Source organism: Coturnix japonica, chromosome 5, assembly GCF_054131305.1.
Source record: "Coturnix japonica strain WE chromosome 5, WE-NBRP24, whole genome shotgun sequence".
Lineage (NCBI taxonomy): Eukaryota > Metazoa > Chordata > Aves > Galliformes > Phasianidae > Coturnix > Coturnix japonica.
Genome location: NC_140667.1, coordinates 30,751,351 through 30,767,500, shown reverse-complemented (window position 1 = coordinate 30,767,500; position 16,150 = coordinate 30,751,351). Strand labels below are relative to the sequence as shown.

Below are 16,150 nucleotides of genomic sequence, written 5' to 3'. Positions count from 1 at the left end.
AAAGTCTTTCCACTCCTTTGGGGAATTAATTGGTATAGGCAACCAACCCAAATAAATTATCTGTGGGTAAAACGGAATGCCAGCTCTTCAAAGGATTGTATCCACATTTGAAAATAAACTACATCTTCTGATTTCTGCTATTTCTTTTCACTGTGATATTGATAGCATTGAATAGAAGACTGATAAATACTCCTAACCTATGATTTCTTTTGTTTTTGATTTATACATTTGAAAATACCACAAAAAGCCTTTGACAACTTTTAAATACAAATAGAAGAGTTGACACTGTACAAATAAATGCATTTCAGAACTGCTAAGCTGGAAACATCAAGTCAATCACATACTTATAACTGTTCACATTTTTAAAGGTTATTTTGATCTTTTATGTATTTTTTAAGGTCTTATAAGAATGTAGGTTATTTTGAGTTACATTTTGTTTATATTAAGCCATTTAATTAGTAGCTACATGATGCTTCTGAAGCACAAACTTCCAGTGGAACTGAGTAAGTAAACAAGGGCCTGCTTTCACTCTGTGCTAATAAAATATTTTGGTGTTTTACGAATTTTAGAGTTCATATGTAAGAGTGGATAAATTGAAATAAATGTATAGGTTTGTTGTTGATGGCTGGATAACTGTAAAAATTGTCAAAATTGTCAATATTTTCCTTAATAAAAGCAGGTCTCTCTTCATTTCAAGTGGATAGCAAATCTAACAGATTTTATGTTTTTATTCTTTTTTCTTTTTCATTAGCATCCAAAACGCTTATAAATAGTATGCTAAGGGATCCGTCTCAGATTCCAGATGGAGTTCTAGCAAATCAAATCTATCAGGTATTAATCACAGTTGTCTTTTTCTTTTCTTATTTATTTATTTTTTTCCTGTGGCAATGCTGTTATCTGCCTAGCAGAGTAAAAGATTTTAAACCTCATTTAATTACTGTCATCGTAAACTATCACTGAGGTCAGGGTGCACCATAAATGGCAAGGCAATATTTGTGAGGGGAACATTTCACTTTTTAATAGCTTGCTTTTATAGTGAATAAAAGCATGCAGTTTTTGTTTTCTGTGATTAAATCTGAACAGCATCTGATAGCCTTTCTGAAGAAAAGTAATTACTGTTTTTAAGATACTGTTTAACTGTAATGGTTTTGTAGTTGCCCATCACTATACTACTTCTCTTATTTGTCTGCAGTGTACTGTGAATGACTGTTGTTATGGACCACTGGTGGACTGCATCAAACAGTATCCTTTCCCATAAAATTTTAGGTGCACAATTGACGAGCTTAGACTGTGTGGAAGAGATGTGTCTAGCTTTAACCTGACATAAAGTTCTGCTTCACAAAACACATTTCATACTCCTCTGTTTTACATTCAATCAGCTAGAGGGTCACCGCAAAGCTTTCTCTCACACTGCTTAAAAAAAAATCTGATGGAGTATGGGAACTGTCAGTTTGGTGGCTACACATTCATATACCTGATTGAACCTCTTTGGTTTTGATTAGTCAAAAGTCATATCTGGTTTTCTGTTAAGACCAGTTTAATCTGCTTCAAGCAGTGAGGTTAAACTAGATGATCTCTTGAAGGACCTTCCAATCTCAATTGTTCTGTGATTAGATTAATAAGTTGCACAGATAGTGTTAATTTCATGGCATTACTTTGTTTTGAATATGAATTTTACTTAGAATGTTTTCAAGTGCCATTCAAGTTGTGATGTGATGTCTGACTAGCACTCTTTAAAATGAATCTAACTTTCTAGTGACATAGAAAAAAAAGCATTGTGTTGTTTGAATTTTATGAGATTTTTTTATGGTAGTGTTGACATGATTAGAGATCCTCGAGATCCTATGAGGCTACTGGGGGAGCTCCACACAGCACTGAGTTTTCAGGACTATGTATTTATTTCAAATTTTGTAGGAATTATTTTTGTAACCTGAAACTTGTATTAATAAACTCCTAAATAAGTAACTCTCCTATTTCAATCTGTTATTGAACAAACAATTTCAAATTCATAGTCTTTGCCCCAGGTCAGAGAGAATCCTTCCATAAATCTCTACATTCAGTTTGGAGTAAGATTTGGATTTCACTGTTCAGTAGTAGGATAGGAAACTAACAGTAATCATTAGTTATGCATGAGAAGCACTTCCTGTAGTAATGATGCTTGTGGTGGTTATATCTTAAAATGTGTTCCTTTAACTCCAAATATTTACGTGGTATCTACTATAGTCCCACTCCCATTAAGTTTAACAGCAGCAGGACAGAGTTCTAGTTGTATTTGTGATTCAGGATTTTTTTGTGCGTTTTTAAGTATTTGGTGAAACTGTTCAACATTAAGAATGGCTCTCTGAAAGAGGATTAATATAATAAGTTCTACTATTGAAACAGTTGTTCATTATTTTTTAATCCAAAATTTGGTGCTATTGTCAGTGAACAATCTGGCAAAGTCTTCTGAAAATGTCATGTTTAAAAATAATGATAACAATTTTTAAGAAAAAGTTATCTGCAGTCTATGTAGTGTTCCCTATCATCTCCAGGTACTGGCTCAAGTTAAGTTATTGAATATGCAGTGACATCGGTGAGAATAATAGAGGGAGATTTTCAATTCCATTCTGGTACAGAAAAACCTAATACTTCGCTGTGTGAGTGCATTATCTTCAAGTATGTTGCTGAATTAGATGTTAATTTTGAGGTGCATAAAATAGTTAAAAATCAATTTAAAGTTAAGGTTTTAAAAGCATAATGTCTTCTGAAGGACTGCATATTGATTTTAAATATAACTATCTAATTGTATATGCATGGACTAAAGTATGAAGTCAACCTCTTTGTAAATGCCAAGAGGCTATTTTTCAGTAATAGTTCAGATGCTTACGGGAAACTAGGCTGCTTGATTGCATGAGTAGAAGATAGCTCGTGAGGTTATTTACAAGTTTTGCCTCATGGTCATTGCCATACGTCAATAACAGGTACTGCTATAGACTAAATGTTTCTGCTTATGGTGCATTATAAAATCTGTTTGTGATATTTTTCTTAACATTTTTGCCATTCTTCATTTGCCCACATTTTTGTTCTGCAACTACTAGTACAGTTTAATTTAATATATAGTTTCAGTTGATTACAACTTTGTATGTATGGATACGTTAAAAATATTTGACATTTTTGCATATTCCAAAGAATAGTACCTTGGATCAACAGGCTGTCAGTGAAGTAAAAAGGACTTCACTGTATAATATAATTCCATTTTTCCCTGACTTAAGTACATGCTTCTGAAAAATCAGTTAAGAATATGTTTTGTTCCAGATGTTTCATATGTATTCATATGTTTCATATTTATTAAGTACCTAACAATTTCAGAATATAAAGTAAAAAGTTTGTCTCACTCTTTACTAAATTAGAAAATTGATACATAAATCATTAAGGAGCAGCTTAAAATCTGTGGCCACAGTTTTAAGTTTACACTTTATTTTAAATCTTGAGAGAAAAAATAGTACAAATATAAGTGTACAGAAAAAAATGTTATGTAATGGATCTTAGTTTTGTAAAATGTGTGTTGATGCTGTGTACAATAGTCTGATTTCCACTAAGTGCTAAATACCTCTGCAGATCCCTGTGAGAAACCTGTGATCATAGTGTTCAAATCATTAATTACTGCAAAATGAAAGTGAAGGCCAATACATTTTATCATTAATTACTTTACCTATGTTTTATGTTGTGGCACTGGCTATTTTCCAAAGTAATCTTCCATTTCTTAACTTAAAGCTATCAGTGCTATTGGACATGAGCATGAAGTCTTGCTGCGAGAAATGCTTTTGGAAAAAAATCTTTCCTTTATAGGTAAGAATCGGTGATAGAGGCTAGCCAGTGAATCCTTAACTTTAAAGTTTTCCGGAACTGTTTACTTAAGAAAAAAATAAGCCTCAGTGCTCTTTGTGTTAGGTAGTAAAAGAAGAGTAAAAAATGATTGATGCTGTACATGTTATCTTTTATTGATTTAGAACTGAGCAGGAACTCAGTTACCTAATACCTTATATATACTGAACATGCGCAGGCCTGCAATTAATATTTAATAGAATAAGTAGCTGAAAAAAATGCTATAATATCTGCTGCAGGATTACTTTTGGTGTCATGAGATATTAGCTGTAATCTATGAGACTTAGGAGGAATCATAAGAAATATTAGCTTCCAGATTCTTTATGTATTAAAGAACTGCTAGAACATTCGCTCATTTGGCTTTCTGTGCAGTTTCTGCAGATTTTTTACCACTGCCTCCAAATACTTAAGTCCCTGTATTTAAAGTTATTTTAAAGATTAGTTAGGAGGTTGTTTTCTGTTGTTTTCCTTTTAGCCTGCACAACACTTGTTGTATGTTAGTACCATTAAAACAATATTAGTATTTAAAAAATCGTTTCTCCTATTGTGATTATAAACCTTGAATTCCTTATGTGTTTAGATAATATTAAAGTGATTTCCTGACTTTTTATAAAGATGTGTGTTGTACTAAGTTTGTGTAATTAAAGAATATAACTGTTTTTACCAATACAAATAGATTCAAGATAAGATTTTGGAAACCTTAAACAAATTGAAAAAATTAGGAAGAATACTGAGATTTTTAAAAGGTTGGTCCATATGATTAAGGAGCAACTTATTTTTCTGTTACATACAAACTTGCAAGTGATACTACAAAATTGTGAGAAAATATTTTTTCCTATGTGGCTCAAAGATTAAAGATAATAGCCTTAAGCTGTAATTGGAGAGTTAAAATACTGAACTGTTCTAGGCGCAATAAGTATAAAACAATCTGCCAGGGAAGGTTATGGAATCACCTTCAATGAAAAATTCAAGGCTAGACTTGACATTCATCAATCAAAGTTGGAAATGAAATCAATCCTGTCATGATACAGGAGAATGGACTAGATGACTCACTAATGGATCCTCAACCCAATGATTATCTTTTTTTTGTTTTGTTTTTGTTTTTGTTTTTGTTTTGTTGTTTGTTTGTTTGTTTGTTTGTACAAGCTTGTATAGTACACAAATCAGATTTAAATTTTATTGATTCATAACCTTGGGTAAACATCAATTTTGTCTTTAGAAATAAGCTCTAAGAAATTTGTACTGTCAAATCAAAATGTCTAGAATGGGTTAACTTGTCAGTATTAAAAGATATAAATGAGGGAGTTTAATTTATTGTTTAGATTTTTTGCATAGTGATATATCATCCACTCATGATTTAAAGTATGTATTATTATGTATTTATTATTTCTTTCTATTGAATTCTCTGAGGTTCTGGATGTGACTGAGGAAAAAAAAAAAAAAAAAAAAAAAAAAAGGAGAGAGAGAGAGAGAAACAAAAAAGGTTTTCCTATGAATCTGTAAGCTGAATCTTTCTGACACCTGTGCATTAAATTTTTTCTCAAAAATTAAATTCTGGACTACTAGATAGTAGAGATGGCAGTATTTCCTATAGGTTAGCAGATTCAGGGTTGGCTATGGCTAAGATGGATTTCCAGAGTTGGAGTTGGCTTGGGACTAGGCTTGCTACACTTACAATTCTGTTACTTTTTAACCCATGTAAGAAAGAAACAAAATTCTTGCTGCCATTTCATGTTAGTGTATCATTCCAGTATTCTGTTCTTCTAGGATAATAATTTCTTTCTACCAGTTATTTTTACGTGGGAGACTATATTACAGAAGAAAAAAAGCCTGGCAGCATTTAAGGGCAGAGAGATTATTAATTTTTAGAGTGGATAGCTTTCAAACCCTACAGATCAAAAGTAACACTTCCAGGTTCTCCCAGAAATTGATTGGGAACCTGTGCAAACTGATGGGTTTTGCATTTTAGTAATGCGTAGTTCATGAGGGGCTCATAACTTCCTCTCTAGATCAGAAACACTTCTCAGGTCTTTAGTGCTTTTCTTGAGATTTATGTAATCAGTGAAAGCAATCTCTCAAAATAGGCTGACTGCCTTCCCTTCCTCACTGATTCACTTGCCTTGCTGAATTGCCAGGAATTTCTAGGTTTTACAAAGGGCCTTAGTCAATCTTTTCATGTCTTTGCCTACCCCAGAATATACTAGGAAAGGTTTTAGCTATAATGGGAGGGTATATAACTGACCTTTCTAGAATCTTAACCTTCTTTGGCAGCCACCATGATGTCCCTTAGTAGCCTGGATATAAATCATGAAATCTGTTTGGTGTTTTCTGTTGTAATAAAAAATGTGCAGTTGCTGCATATTGATGCACCATTAGAAGAACATTTGGTTTCTTTGTTGTATCCAGAGGCTAGTATAAAACAGTGATGAGTTCATAGAATCACAGAATGGTTTGGGTTGGAAGGGACTTTAAAGATTATCAAATTCCAACCCCTGCCATGGGCATGGGCATCTTTCAGTAGACCAGGTTGCTCAAATTTTAATTGTTAAGTAAAGATGACGCTCTAGATGTGTTGGAAATACAAACTGATTGGCACTCTGTGGACTGTTACTGTTTGCGTATTCCCTAAATGAAAATTTCAGTGGGGATAGCTTTTTATTCATTCTAGACTTCTCTAAAACATTGCAAAAGAGCTTGATGAAACTGGGTTCGTTTTATTCAGGATAAAGGAATTACATTCATTTTTATACTGTGACTTTAAGACTGTTTCTATTAAGCCAGAAGCTTGCTAATCTAAACATATTTTATCTATATATCTAACAATCAAAGTTTGAAAGTAGCCAACAGTCAAGTCTGCCTCCAAATCCTACGAAAATTTAGTAGCTGACCAGGTAATATAAATTAGTGTTGCATTCCAGAGACCTGCATTTACTCTGCAGTGTGTTTACTATGAAGAAATGCTGTCAAAATTCAAAAGAAATACTATAGCTGTCAAAAAGAATAATCCACCATTGTAGTTCACACTTAATTGAATGTACAACTTTTCAGAATTACTACTGTCCTACTTGCAATATTAGTTAGTTCACTGTACTGGAAAAAAAGACTTCAGTCTTTTTTTTCTTTAACAAGGAAAGGGAAGGAAGGCTTTAGGCAATATTAAAATATTTTGTTTTCTATGTGTATATATTTTTCTTGTCATTAAAACCTTGCTTGGACTCAAATTGCTGACCTTTCAGAATATGCACAAAATATTCTAAAACTGAGTTCTGAACATTGGCCATGAAACTACTGTCCTAACCTGATAAATGGATTGGAAATAAGCTACCCAACAGTGAGAATGGACCATTAATTTTAATCAAAGGTGGTGCAGAAAGGCGAATGGGATGCATGACAATGTCAACAGCCCAGTAGGTGTTAAGGGGCTACACAGCCTTACTTGTTACTAGGTTGTGCCATTAGTTGAGCTTCGGTGAAGACAAAAAGCCATGCCTGGAATTGAATGACCAGGTCACTCCAAAATCTAATGGAGAAATGGTGTTTCGGAAATACCTATGTAATGGTATTGGAAATCAAGGACAGTAGTTTAAAAAATAGCGAGGGCTTGCTTTGTGCTTTTTTTTCTTTTTTAAAAGAAGCATCCTTTTTTTGCTCTCTTCTTTCTTACTCATTTCTTATAATGTTCAGCTTTCATTCAGAAGCAGTAGAGTTGCATAGCTTGTGTTAAGAAAATATCTGATTTTTTCATGTTTAATTAATTTTACTTAATTTTTTATTAATTAATTAATTAATTATAATTAATTTATTTTAGAATCATGGAATACTTCTTTAATGGATTTCTAGAAGAGAAGAACTGTCTTGTTTGTGGTTTTTTTTTTTTCTTTTTTTGATTGTTTTTTTTAAACACCTTAGTGTTAACATTAAAATAAAGCCATGAAGGCAACTGCAATATATCTACATTTGTGGTGTTGGTAGGATTAATCTCAACAGCTCCCTAATGTGAGGAAACTCTTCTTTCAATCAGTGAATATATCTCTTTATTTTGAATATTTGGAGGTTATAAAATACTGTATGACAGCTTGAATTAATGATGTTTATAATGAAGACATAAAAATGCAGGGATGACAAAGAAGCATTTTTATATCCATGCTTCAGGTTTTCTACAAAGGTTCATTTAATCTGACACATCATTGCATGCATAAGAAAGATATGTATGACTGCATTAATAATTCTTACACTCTTATTTAAAATAAAATTAATTATACTGCTGTCTACTTAATAGAAGAGTTTTATAAACAATAGGCCTTGTTCTCTCTGTGTAGCCGAAGATCAGCTTCGTGCAAAGGGTTATGACAAAACACCAGACTTTATTTTAGAAGTGCCAGTAGGTAAGTCTTTGAAAAGAATTGTTATTATTTTATTTTGTATAGAAGTGTTTATCTTAAAGTAATACAACTTCTTAAGACATAAGAATATGAAGTATGTTACAGGATACTAAATATTTCTCAGGGTTTTTTTGTGTTTACTCAGTAATTTTAAGATCATCTACTTTGGGTCAGAATAGTATTACCCAAAATACAAGTAGACTTCTCCTTTATCTGTTTACAACTAAACTAGGCAGGTGTTTGCAGGTATTAGTGAAAATAAAAAGGCTTAAAGCCCTATATGAAAGCCATATTCATGACTGCTTTTTTTGTTCTTCATATTAACAAGAGAAGGAATTCTTACAGATAACCAATTCATTCATGGTAGAAGGAATTGAGTGCATACTATTAAAAATTTTTATCCACAGCAGTTCTTCAGATGTAATCTTTCAGCATGGTAGTCTTTCTTATCCAGTAGATAAGTATATGTGTAGATATGAGAGCTTTCTAAAAAGTTTTTAAAGGCTTCCTTAACTCAGTACTGCTATTCCACATTGTCCTTCTAGAGAACGGATGATCCTTTTGAGTGATTTTCACAATTTCTTCTGCAAAATTAGTTTATCAGTTTCAGACAGGGCTTTCTTTCACCAATAAATAAATAAATAAATAAATAAATAAATAAATAAATAAATGTGTTTTTTAATATTGCAAATTCTGTCCTGCGAGAAATACCGAAAGGCATCAATCAGTGAAAATCCCAGAAACAGAATTTCCATATCAGATCTTTCACATAGCCATTCTTATTCCTAAATTCTTCTTGCTGAAGCATTACTGATTTTGAAAAAGTTGGGAGGCAGTTATATATCTCTGGTAACCCTCCTTTCTGTTATCACACCTTCTACTGTGGGCTAAGAATTCTCTACCATTTGCAGCTTAACTAACTAACTGCTTGATAATCACCAGACATCTTCAATTGCTTTTCACTAAAGTAAGGCTGAAAGTAGGACACAGTTGCTCCATAGTCTGATCTCTTTTTCTGGTCTCTTTCTTTACATTGTTTGTGTTTAAGAAGAAAGGCAAATATCTAGAATGAGATGATATTTAATTGAGATAATTATCCATTAAAATAATATGTGTTATTTTTTAAAAAAACATTATCAGTATACATATTTGAAAAATGTATTTACACATATGTAAATATGTATAAACATGAATTATGTGGTAGACTGGGGGTTAAACAGGGTATTCCCAAACACATTCTTAAGACTGTTCAGTCTGATTTTTGCAGTTCACTTTTTTTGCTGTCACCCTAGCTGTTGAAGGACACATAATTCACTGGATTGAAAGCAAAGCCTCATTTGGTGATGAAAGTAGCCACCAGGCCTACTTGCAGGACCAGTTTTGGAGTTATTGGAATAGGTATGTTTCTGTTATTAGGGTTTTTTTTATTTTTTTAAGATACTGGGCTTTTGTATTAAGCCGTGTGAATAAAATACATTTTACTAATCTGACATCTTGAATTTTATGAATTAGTATGTCAAATTTCAATGCTGAAGTATTTGTGGAAAAATAATATTTTCAGTGCTAACATGCAACAGATATGTATGGTGTTTTTAAAGTGATGCTAGTTAACAAAATAAAGTGCTTTGGTACAGAAGTTTTATTTCAGTTTTTTTTAGTACTTGACTAAGGGAAGATTCTTTAATACTTGCAAGATGCCAAACTGAGTTTAAAATCCTCACTGTCTAACAAGTAGGCCTTGTATGAGAAAAATATTGCCTACTATGTGTGTCAAACACAATTCTGATTCATTTTTGTTTGATAAAATGTTCTTTTCATATGCTATCTAAATCTTACATAATAATATTATATTCTTTTCAAACTAATAAATGTTAAGTGTTTGCAGGAATATGAGAAGTCACACTGGACAGAATTTTTGAATGTTGATTTTATTTTCATAAAGATCCTTTCTTTTAAAGACTGTTACATTAGGTCAGTAATACAAAAGGAAGATTGTTATTGTTTATAGTTGTATATCTTTTCAAGGTAATAGCAGTCTTCTCACTAGAAGATTTTTCATCCCAAACTAATAATGATAAGATACTCATCTTTAAGTGGTGGAACACTTAGGAAGTCAGTGAGAGATGTAAATGATAGTTTTAATAAAGGATTTGTAAAAGTATAGATCTTCTCAGTGTTCAGACAGCCTCTGAGAAATCTAAGAGAGGGTAGAGAAAATGGTACAAAAATGGTTGAACATGTAACTAACAGCATATGCCGCTATCAGTGGCTAGTTTGTGGTGTCCATCATTTTTTGCCTTGAGTATAAAAAATGCTAAGGTGAAAATTGCTAGCCTTAGCTTGGAAAAAGGTATAATTGTATGCTCTCTTTTTGTTTGTTATTTGGGTTGTTTGTTTTTTGTTGCTGTTGTTTTGTAAATACAAATCCTGTTGGTACTGCTTGATCAAACTAATGCTATCACAATGTCTTCTGAATTGAGTTGTGAATTACTGAAGCTTTTTCTAATATAATGGCAGTTGGCTTGATCATGGAATCATAGAATCCTTATAGTTAAAAAGGAACTCTGAAGGCCATCTAGCCTAAATCCCCGACAATGAACTAGGACACCACAGCTAGATCAGGTTGCCCAGGGCCTTATCCAGCCTCACCTTGAAAGCCACCAGGGACAGGGTGGCTTTAGTGACCACACCACTAAGCAACCTGTTCCAGTGCCTCGTCATTCTCATTGTAAATATTTTTTCCTTAAATCCAACCTAAACCTCTTCGAGCTTCAAGCAATTTTCCCTTGTTCTCTCACCTTCTTTCCTGTAGCTCCCCCTTAGATACTGAAAGGTTAATGAACACTTGATGACAGATTAGTTTGCATGTAAGTTAGTCAACTTCTGTTGCTCTCTGAGACTGTTTAAATGGAAAGGCACAGGCATAACTCAACAAACTGTGAATCAGTTTTGAATGATTTAATGGATCAGTCTATCCAAGGATCTCTCAAGTGATAACTCAGAGAATTCATCTGACCCTGTGCATCTCCTTCCTTTTGGAGAAGATGCATCAGTTCAGATGTATTGTGACACTCAGTCTGTACTTCAGGGGTTTGTAAACATAATCTGGTAGCTGAAGTTAAAACTCAATTGAAATTGGAGAGAAAAGCTTTTTATCCTGCTAGATGTGGATAGAAATACATGTCTTGATATTTTGAAATCAAAGGAACAAAGGTGATAGCTTTTAAACCTTTTTCATTATGCTCTTTTTTGTTTGTTTCTCTGAAAAGTAGAAGTGGGTCTAGAATAATTTCTGGATCTTTTTCCACATTTGTAACAAATATAAATTTTTTTCTGCGCAGAATATGACTGAAAGCTTTCAATGTAGCTGTGGTTTGTTTGCTGTAATGTGTATGTTTCAGTAAATCCTGTAGTCTGTGCTAACTAAATCTGTGAGAGTCTTAAATAGGCCTATACTGACAGGAAAGAAATGGCACTTTCTCATTTAACAGAACAGCTCCCTAGATTCAGTCAACCATGTCTGTTCACCTCAGTGCAAAAGAACACCTTTTTATTACTCTGAGTTCTGCAGGGACAGCTTAGCAAGGTTTTTTATGGCTCATACATCAATGGTATTGTTAAGCAATTTTCAGTTGCAGTGCTACACTGCAACCTCATCTTCAAATTAAGCTTCATATTAAAAATGCACACAGTGTACTTTGTCAGTAGGTTTGCACAGATGTAATTTAGAGTACTCTTTAGATATAGAGAGTTTTCACTATTGAGTAGGAAAAAAGAAGTTTAGTCTTGCATATTCCCAGACTGTTTTTGCAGACTGTTGCCCAAGAGGAAGCTATTTTACATATTGAACAAATCTAGTATAAAGTGATTCACATAGTCATCAAATCCCTTCTTTCTATGTTTTTTTCCTCCAAAAGAGTCGCATTCACTGACCAATCTACAGCTTACACCGCCACCATGTAAACATGACAATTGCATGTGCAGAATATAATTGCTTGTTGCACATGTAGGAGATGCCACACTTTTAATTGTCCAGTAGTCTGCCTTGGTGTATTTAATGTAACCCTAAGGATAAAAACTGTTGACTAGTCTTTGTAGCCAAAACTAATTTGAAGAGCACAAACTTGAAATAACATAGATTGCATTTTAAAACAGGGTCCAAGAATAAGTTGTAAATTATTTCAGGATTAAATGAACATTATATATTTTTTTCTTTCCATATTACCTATTTTTATATTTTTTTTCTAGGTTTAATTAAAAATTAACATTCCAACTGTTTGAGTTTTAATGGGAGCTGATAGACATGGCTGCTGTTGTCTAAAAGGCAGATTAGCAAAATTTTTCAGGTAAATATGAAAAGAAAAAAATATTTAAGATTTCATTTCAGTTGCAAACTAGCTGATCTGCTTTTAGGTCCTTTTCAGAAGAGTGTTCTGATCAAATTCGTTTGTAGTTGACTATAACGATGAACCATATGCAAGCAAAGACTGAATCAGAAAATCTAATTGATGTACTTTTTTTTTTTCTGCAGCATAGTTTAAAATTGTTTGATGTATGTTACCATAAGACTGTTTGAGTAATAATTGACTGATCGTAGTTGGTAGGGAAAGTGGGAATTATGCTGTAGGCTTATGGATGTCTGTTCTATAACAGGATCTATATTCACCAATTGAAAATTGTTTGAAAAGTTGTGCTGGTGAGTTGATAGCCAGTGGTATAACAGCTTGACTTGGAGGAAACCTTGGGAGTTGCGTTTGTCAAGTGGCTAGGAAAACTGTTCATGCATACCCAGTATCCAAAGCTTCATTGGCAGCCCAAACATAAAGAACTGAAAGGTCATTCTTCTTCTTGCAGTATGATGGTTTGTTGACATATTTTGACACACTGGTACAATGCTGACCTTACTGCAACACTGAGGGAGTTAGGGTTTGTTTAGCTATTTAATGCTTGTAGATTTTCACACATGCTGGGTTTTGCTCTGCTTCTTCTCTCATTTTGGCTCTACTTGAATTAGTAAATTAATCCCATACAAAAGTGGATGTGGAAAGAAAATTTATGATGATTTTTACAACTTAGGACTGTGTAAAGTTGTTTCTTTAAAGCCGTTTACTTTTTTTTAGAATGTACCATGGCAGCTTGCTCACCTTAATAGCACAAATTAAGATGTTTGCTTCTAGACAACAAAAACAAGAATCAAAAGCAGTGATACTTTCTGCTAGGTTACCATTTTCAATATTTTAATTTATAAATATGATAAAATTATTAGTTCTTTCTGTACACACATGCAGGTATACCTCTGCATTTCACAAGTGTTCTTCATATGTTGAGCTTATTTCTGGAAGTATTTGACATGAATCGTTGTTTTATTTATTTAATGATATGAAAAGCATAAAAATTAACCTGCAGTTAATGAAAGCTTTTTTTCCAGTTTAGCACAGAAGAAATATGTTTACATGTTATTAGTCATCTCTTCCTTAATAAGGTGAATAAATAACAGAGCATGAAAACATTTTCCATCAAGACCACACCTCATGATTTGCATTGCTACAATGTTAATTGTTTTGCTAATCATTTTGTTTCATTTTGTATCAGAACTCATTTTTTTAAAACAAAGAACAAACAGACCATGCTGTGTACAGATTTCTGTTTATATTTGAATGATTGATGTTAGTTAAATATAAATTTTCCTGTTTTATTGTATTTAAATATTGTATTTAATATAAATATCAAAATAGGATTTTCATTAAACTACTTCCACTAAAGATTGTTACGTGCTCAACATAAAGAGTAGCAAATGAAGCACTATGCAGCTTTATTTAAATTATTTTTCCCTTACATTTTTCTGGACTGCCTTAAATATTATCATGTCACAAGAGACTCATGTAGTGCAGATAGAGTATTTTCAGCCTCCATCCACATTACTGCAAGGCTTCAACTCCAATTTTCGTGGTATTTCTCATTCAGATTAGACAAGCATCCAAGTTTCTGTACAATAAGAGCTGACAGCATAGATCCTGCTATGCTTGCCAAAGGCCTGGTTGCAGACACTCCACTATGTCAAAGAATGTCAACCCCCCACAGACCTTACCTTTCAGAATTCCTTGTAATTTTTAATTGACATTTACATCTGACATTTTCAATGTATTTCTTAGTGCTGAATCTTTATCTACGTAGTAATGGTTAAAACCAAAGCAAAGTAAAAAGAATCCCTTCCTATAAACCATGATATCATATATATTTTTATTTAACAAGGCCGAGTTGCTGAGCTGAAACTCAAGAATGACCAACTCCCCCTTGCTTCATGTTACTTGGTAACTCTGTATTTGCTAGTCTAATCTATTTCAAATGGCAATTGAGGAGGGAAGTAGGAGTACAAGGCGAAATTTAACTCTTAGTACTAGAGAACGAAGCACAAATTTATTATTATTACTCTTCATCTTGGACAGAAAGGACATAGGGATTTCTGGTAACAGTTTAATTTTTCTTGTTAGTCTGGTACTTGAATGCTGAGAGTAGTATCTTCATAGTACATTACTACTGTTCATGCTACACAAAAAAACAGTATAATATTGAAAATGAAATTAAGCTGGCAGGCATCTAATTTACCTGCATGTTGCAAAATCTGTTGTGCTTTATTCCTTTCGGAAATCTCAAGTTTTCACTTGGTTTAAAATAACAGAAACCTAATAAATTAGTAAAAGTGTTATTATCTATCTCTAAGAAGTTAGAATGAAGAACTATAGTTGATCATAAATGTCACAAAGCAAATAAATAGATGAAGCATTTTGTCACAAATAATGCTGCTTTTCTTCTAATTAGTTCATTTACATTTTACAAATTAAGAACAAGATTCAGGCAGAAGATAATCTAGTAGCATATCATACTTTACTGACCTGTATTTGTATATGCCAAATTTAAGTTAATTAGAAATGTAGATGCTGTTTGTTTTATCTGTCAAAAAGCTCATCTTAAAAAAAAATTCTAGACACAATTTTTCCCCCAACATTTATCATCTAAATAATAGTCTTGCCAAGATGGCAGCCTCATAATAAACTCTTTTCAGTGAAGTGATGAGTAATGAAGCTTGCTCGTGAAGGCAGCGAAAAATGTTGTCTAGCCAAATGTGTGAATATGATGGCTAGAGAATCAGTGGACTTTCTCAGTCATCAATCTTTTTAGTAGCCTCTTATACATCTGAATATTTTGATAGATGATCTAATAATTGAGTTATCTATCTTTCTAACTATCAGAGTTGCATAAAAATTATTCTCACATGCTATTGAATATTAAATATATTGGGTATCCAGTAAATTTTTCAGAAAAGGTCCAAGAGGTGGAGGAATTTAGTTATGTCTTCAGCACACTTTATTATATTGAATGATAAACTACTATATCTTGATATAAAACCATTTGTACTAATATAGGAAAAAAGTAAACAGTGTCAATAGCCAATTAAGTGTAGGACTCACAGTAAATAAACCATGTAAAAACAGGAGACTGGTGAGAGTAGTATACAGTCTAAGAGAAATTTGAGGTGTAAAATGAGTAGGTTCAGTAGTCCCTGACTGGCTAATGGGTAGCACTCACATTTGCACAGTTGCACAAATTCCTTATTTCTAGGAAATCTTGGCTTAGTGGAAAAGAAATACAGTTGTACTGAGGAGTCCGAGATTACCTTTCAGCCTCTGTGAGCGTAGTTTCTCCTGGTTAAAGACGTATCTGAGAAGTACATAATGAAACTGCTCGTATCCTGTTTATGCTGGGAGATTATAGTGTAGATTCATGTCTCAGAGCACAGGTATCTGCTTTCCTAAGGGAGTAATCTCACATTATAAAAGGCACAAAGGGTAACAGGGTATATGGATAAGTTGCATTAAACACATCATCAGATGTGTCTTACTAGG

General features: G+C 33.0%; 2 protein-coding genes across 21 annotated transcripts in view; one reads left to right on the top strand and one right to left on the bottom strand.

The window, feature by feature from the left end:
• Nucleotides 1-16,150, bottom strand: part of LOC146760743 (uncharacterized) — a 136,825-nt gene that overhangs the window by 28,498 nt on the left and 92,177 nt on the right. For 4 of the 5 annotated variants that reach the window (XR_014947176.1, XR_014947179.1, XR_014947177.1 and 1 more), the window contains exon 4: nt 15,589-16,056. The gene's annotated coding sequence lies outside the window, so the exon portion shown is untranslated. Of the gene's footprint in view, nt 1-15,588; nt 16,057-16,150 lie in introns of those variants that run through there. The other variant, XR_014947175.1, reaches the window with a different exon arrangement.
• Nucleotides 1-16,150, top strand: part of CDIN1 (CDAN1 interacting nuclease 1) — a 109,519-nt gene that overhangs the window by 44,468 nt on the left and 48,901 nt on the right. For 8 of the 16 annotated variants that reach the window (XM_085550394.1, XM_015864890.3, XM_015864889.3 and 5 more), the window contains 5 exons: nt 752-831; nt 1,193-1,242; nt 3,761-3,828; nt 8,184-8,249; nt 9,539-9,644. In XM_085550394.1, coding sequence (XP_085406520.1) covers nt 775-831; nt 1,193-1,242; nt 3,761-3,828; nt 8,184-8,249; nt 9,539-9,644 — 347 coding nt within the window. In that variant the 5' untranslated portion in view covers nt 752-774. Of the gene's footprint in view, nt 1-751; nt 832-1,192; nt 1,243-2,504; nt 2,637-3,753; nt 3,829-8,148; nt 8,250-9,538; nt 9,645-16,150 lie in introns of those variants that run through there. The other 8 variants (XM_085550391.1, XM_085550390.1, XM_085550388.1 and 5 more) reach the window with 5 other exon arrangements.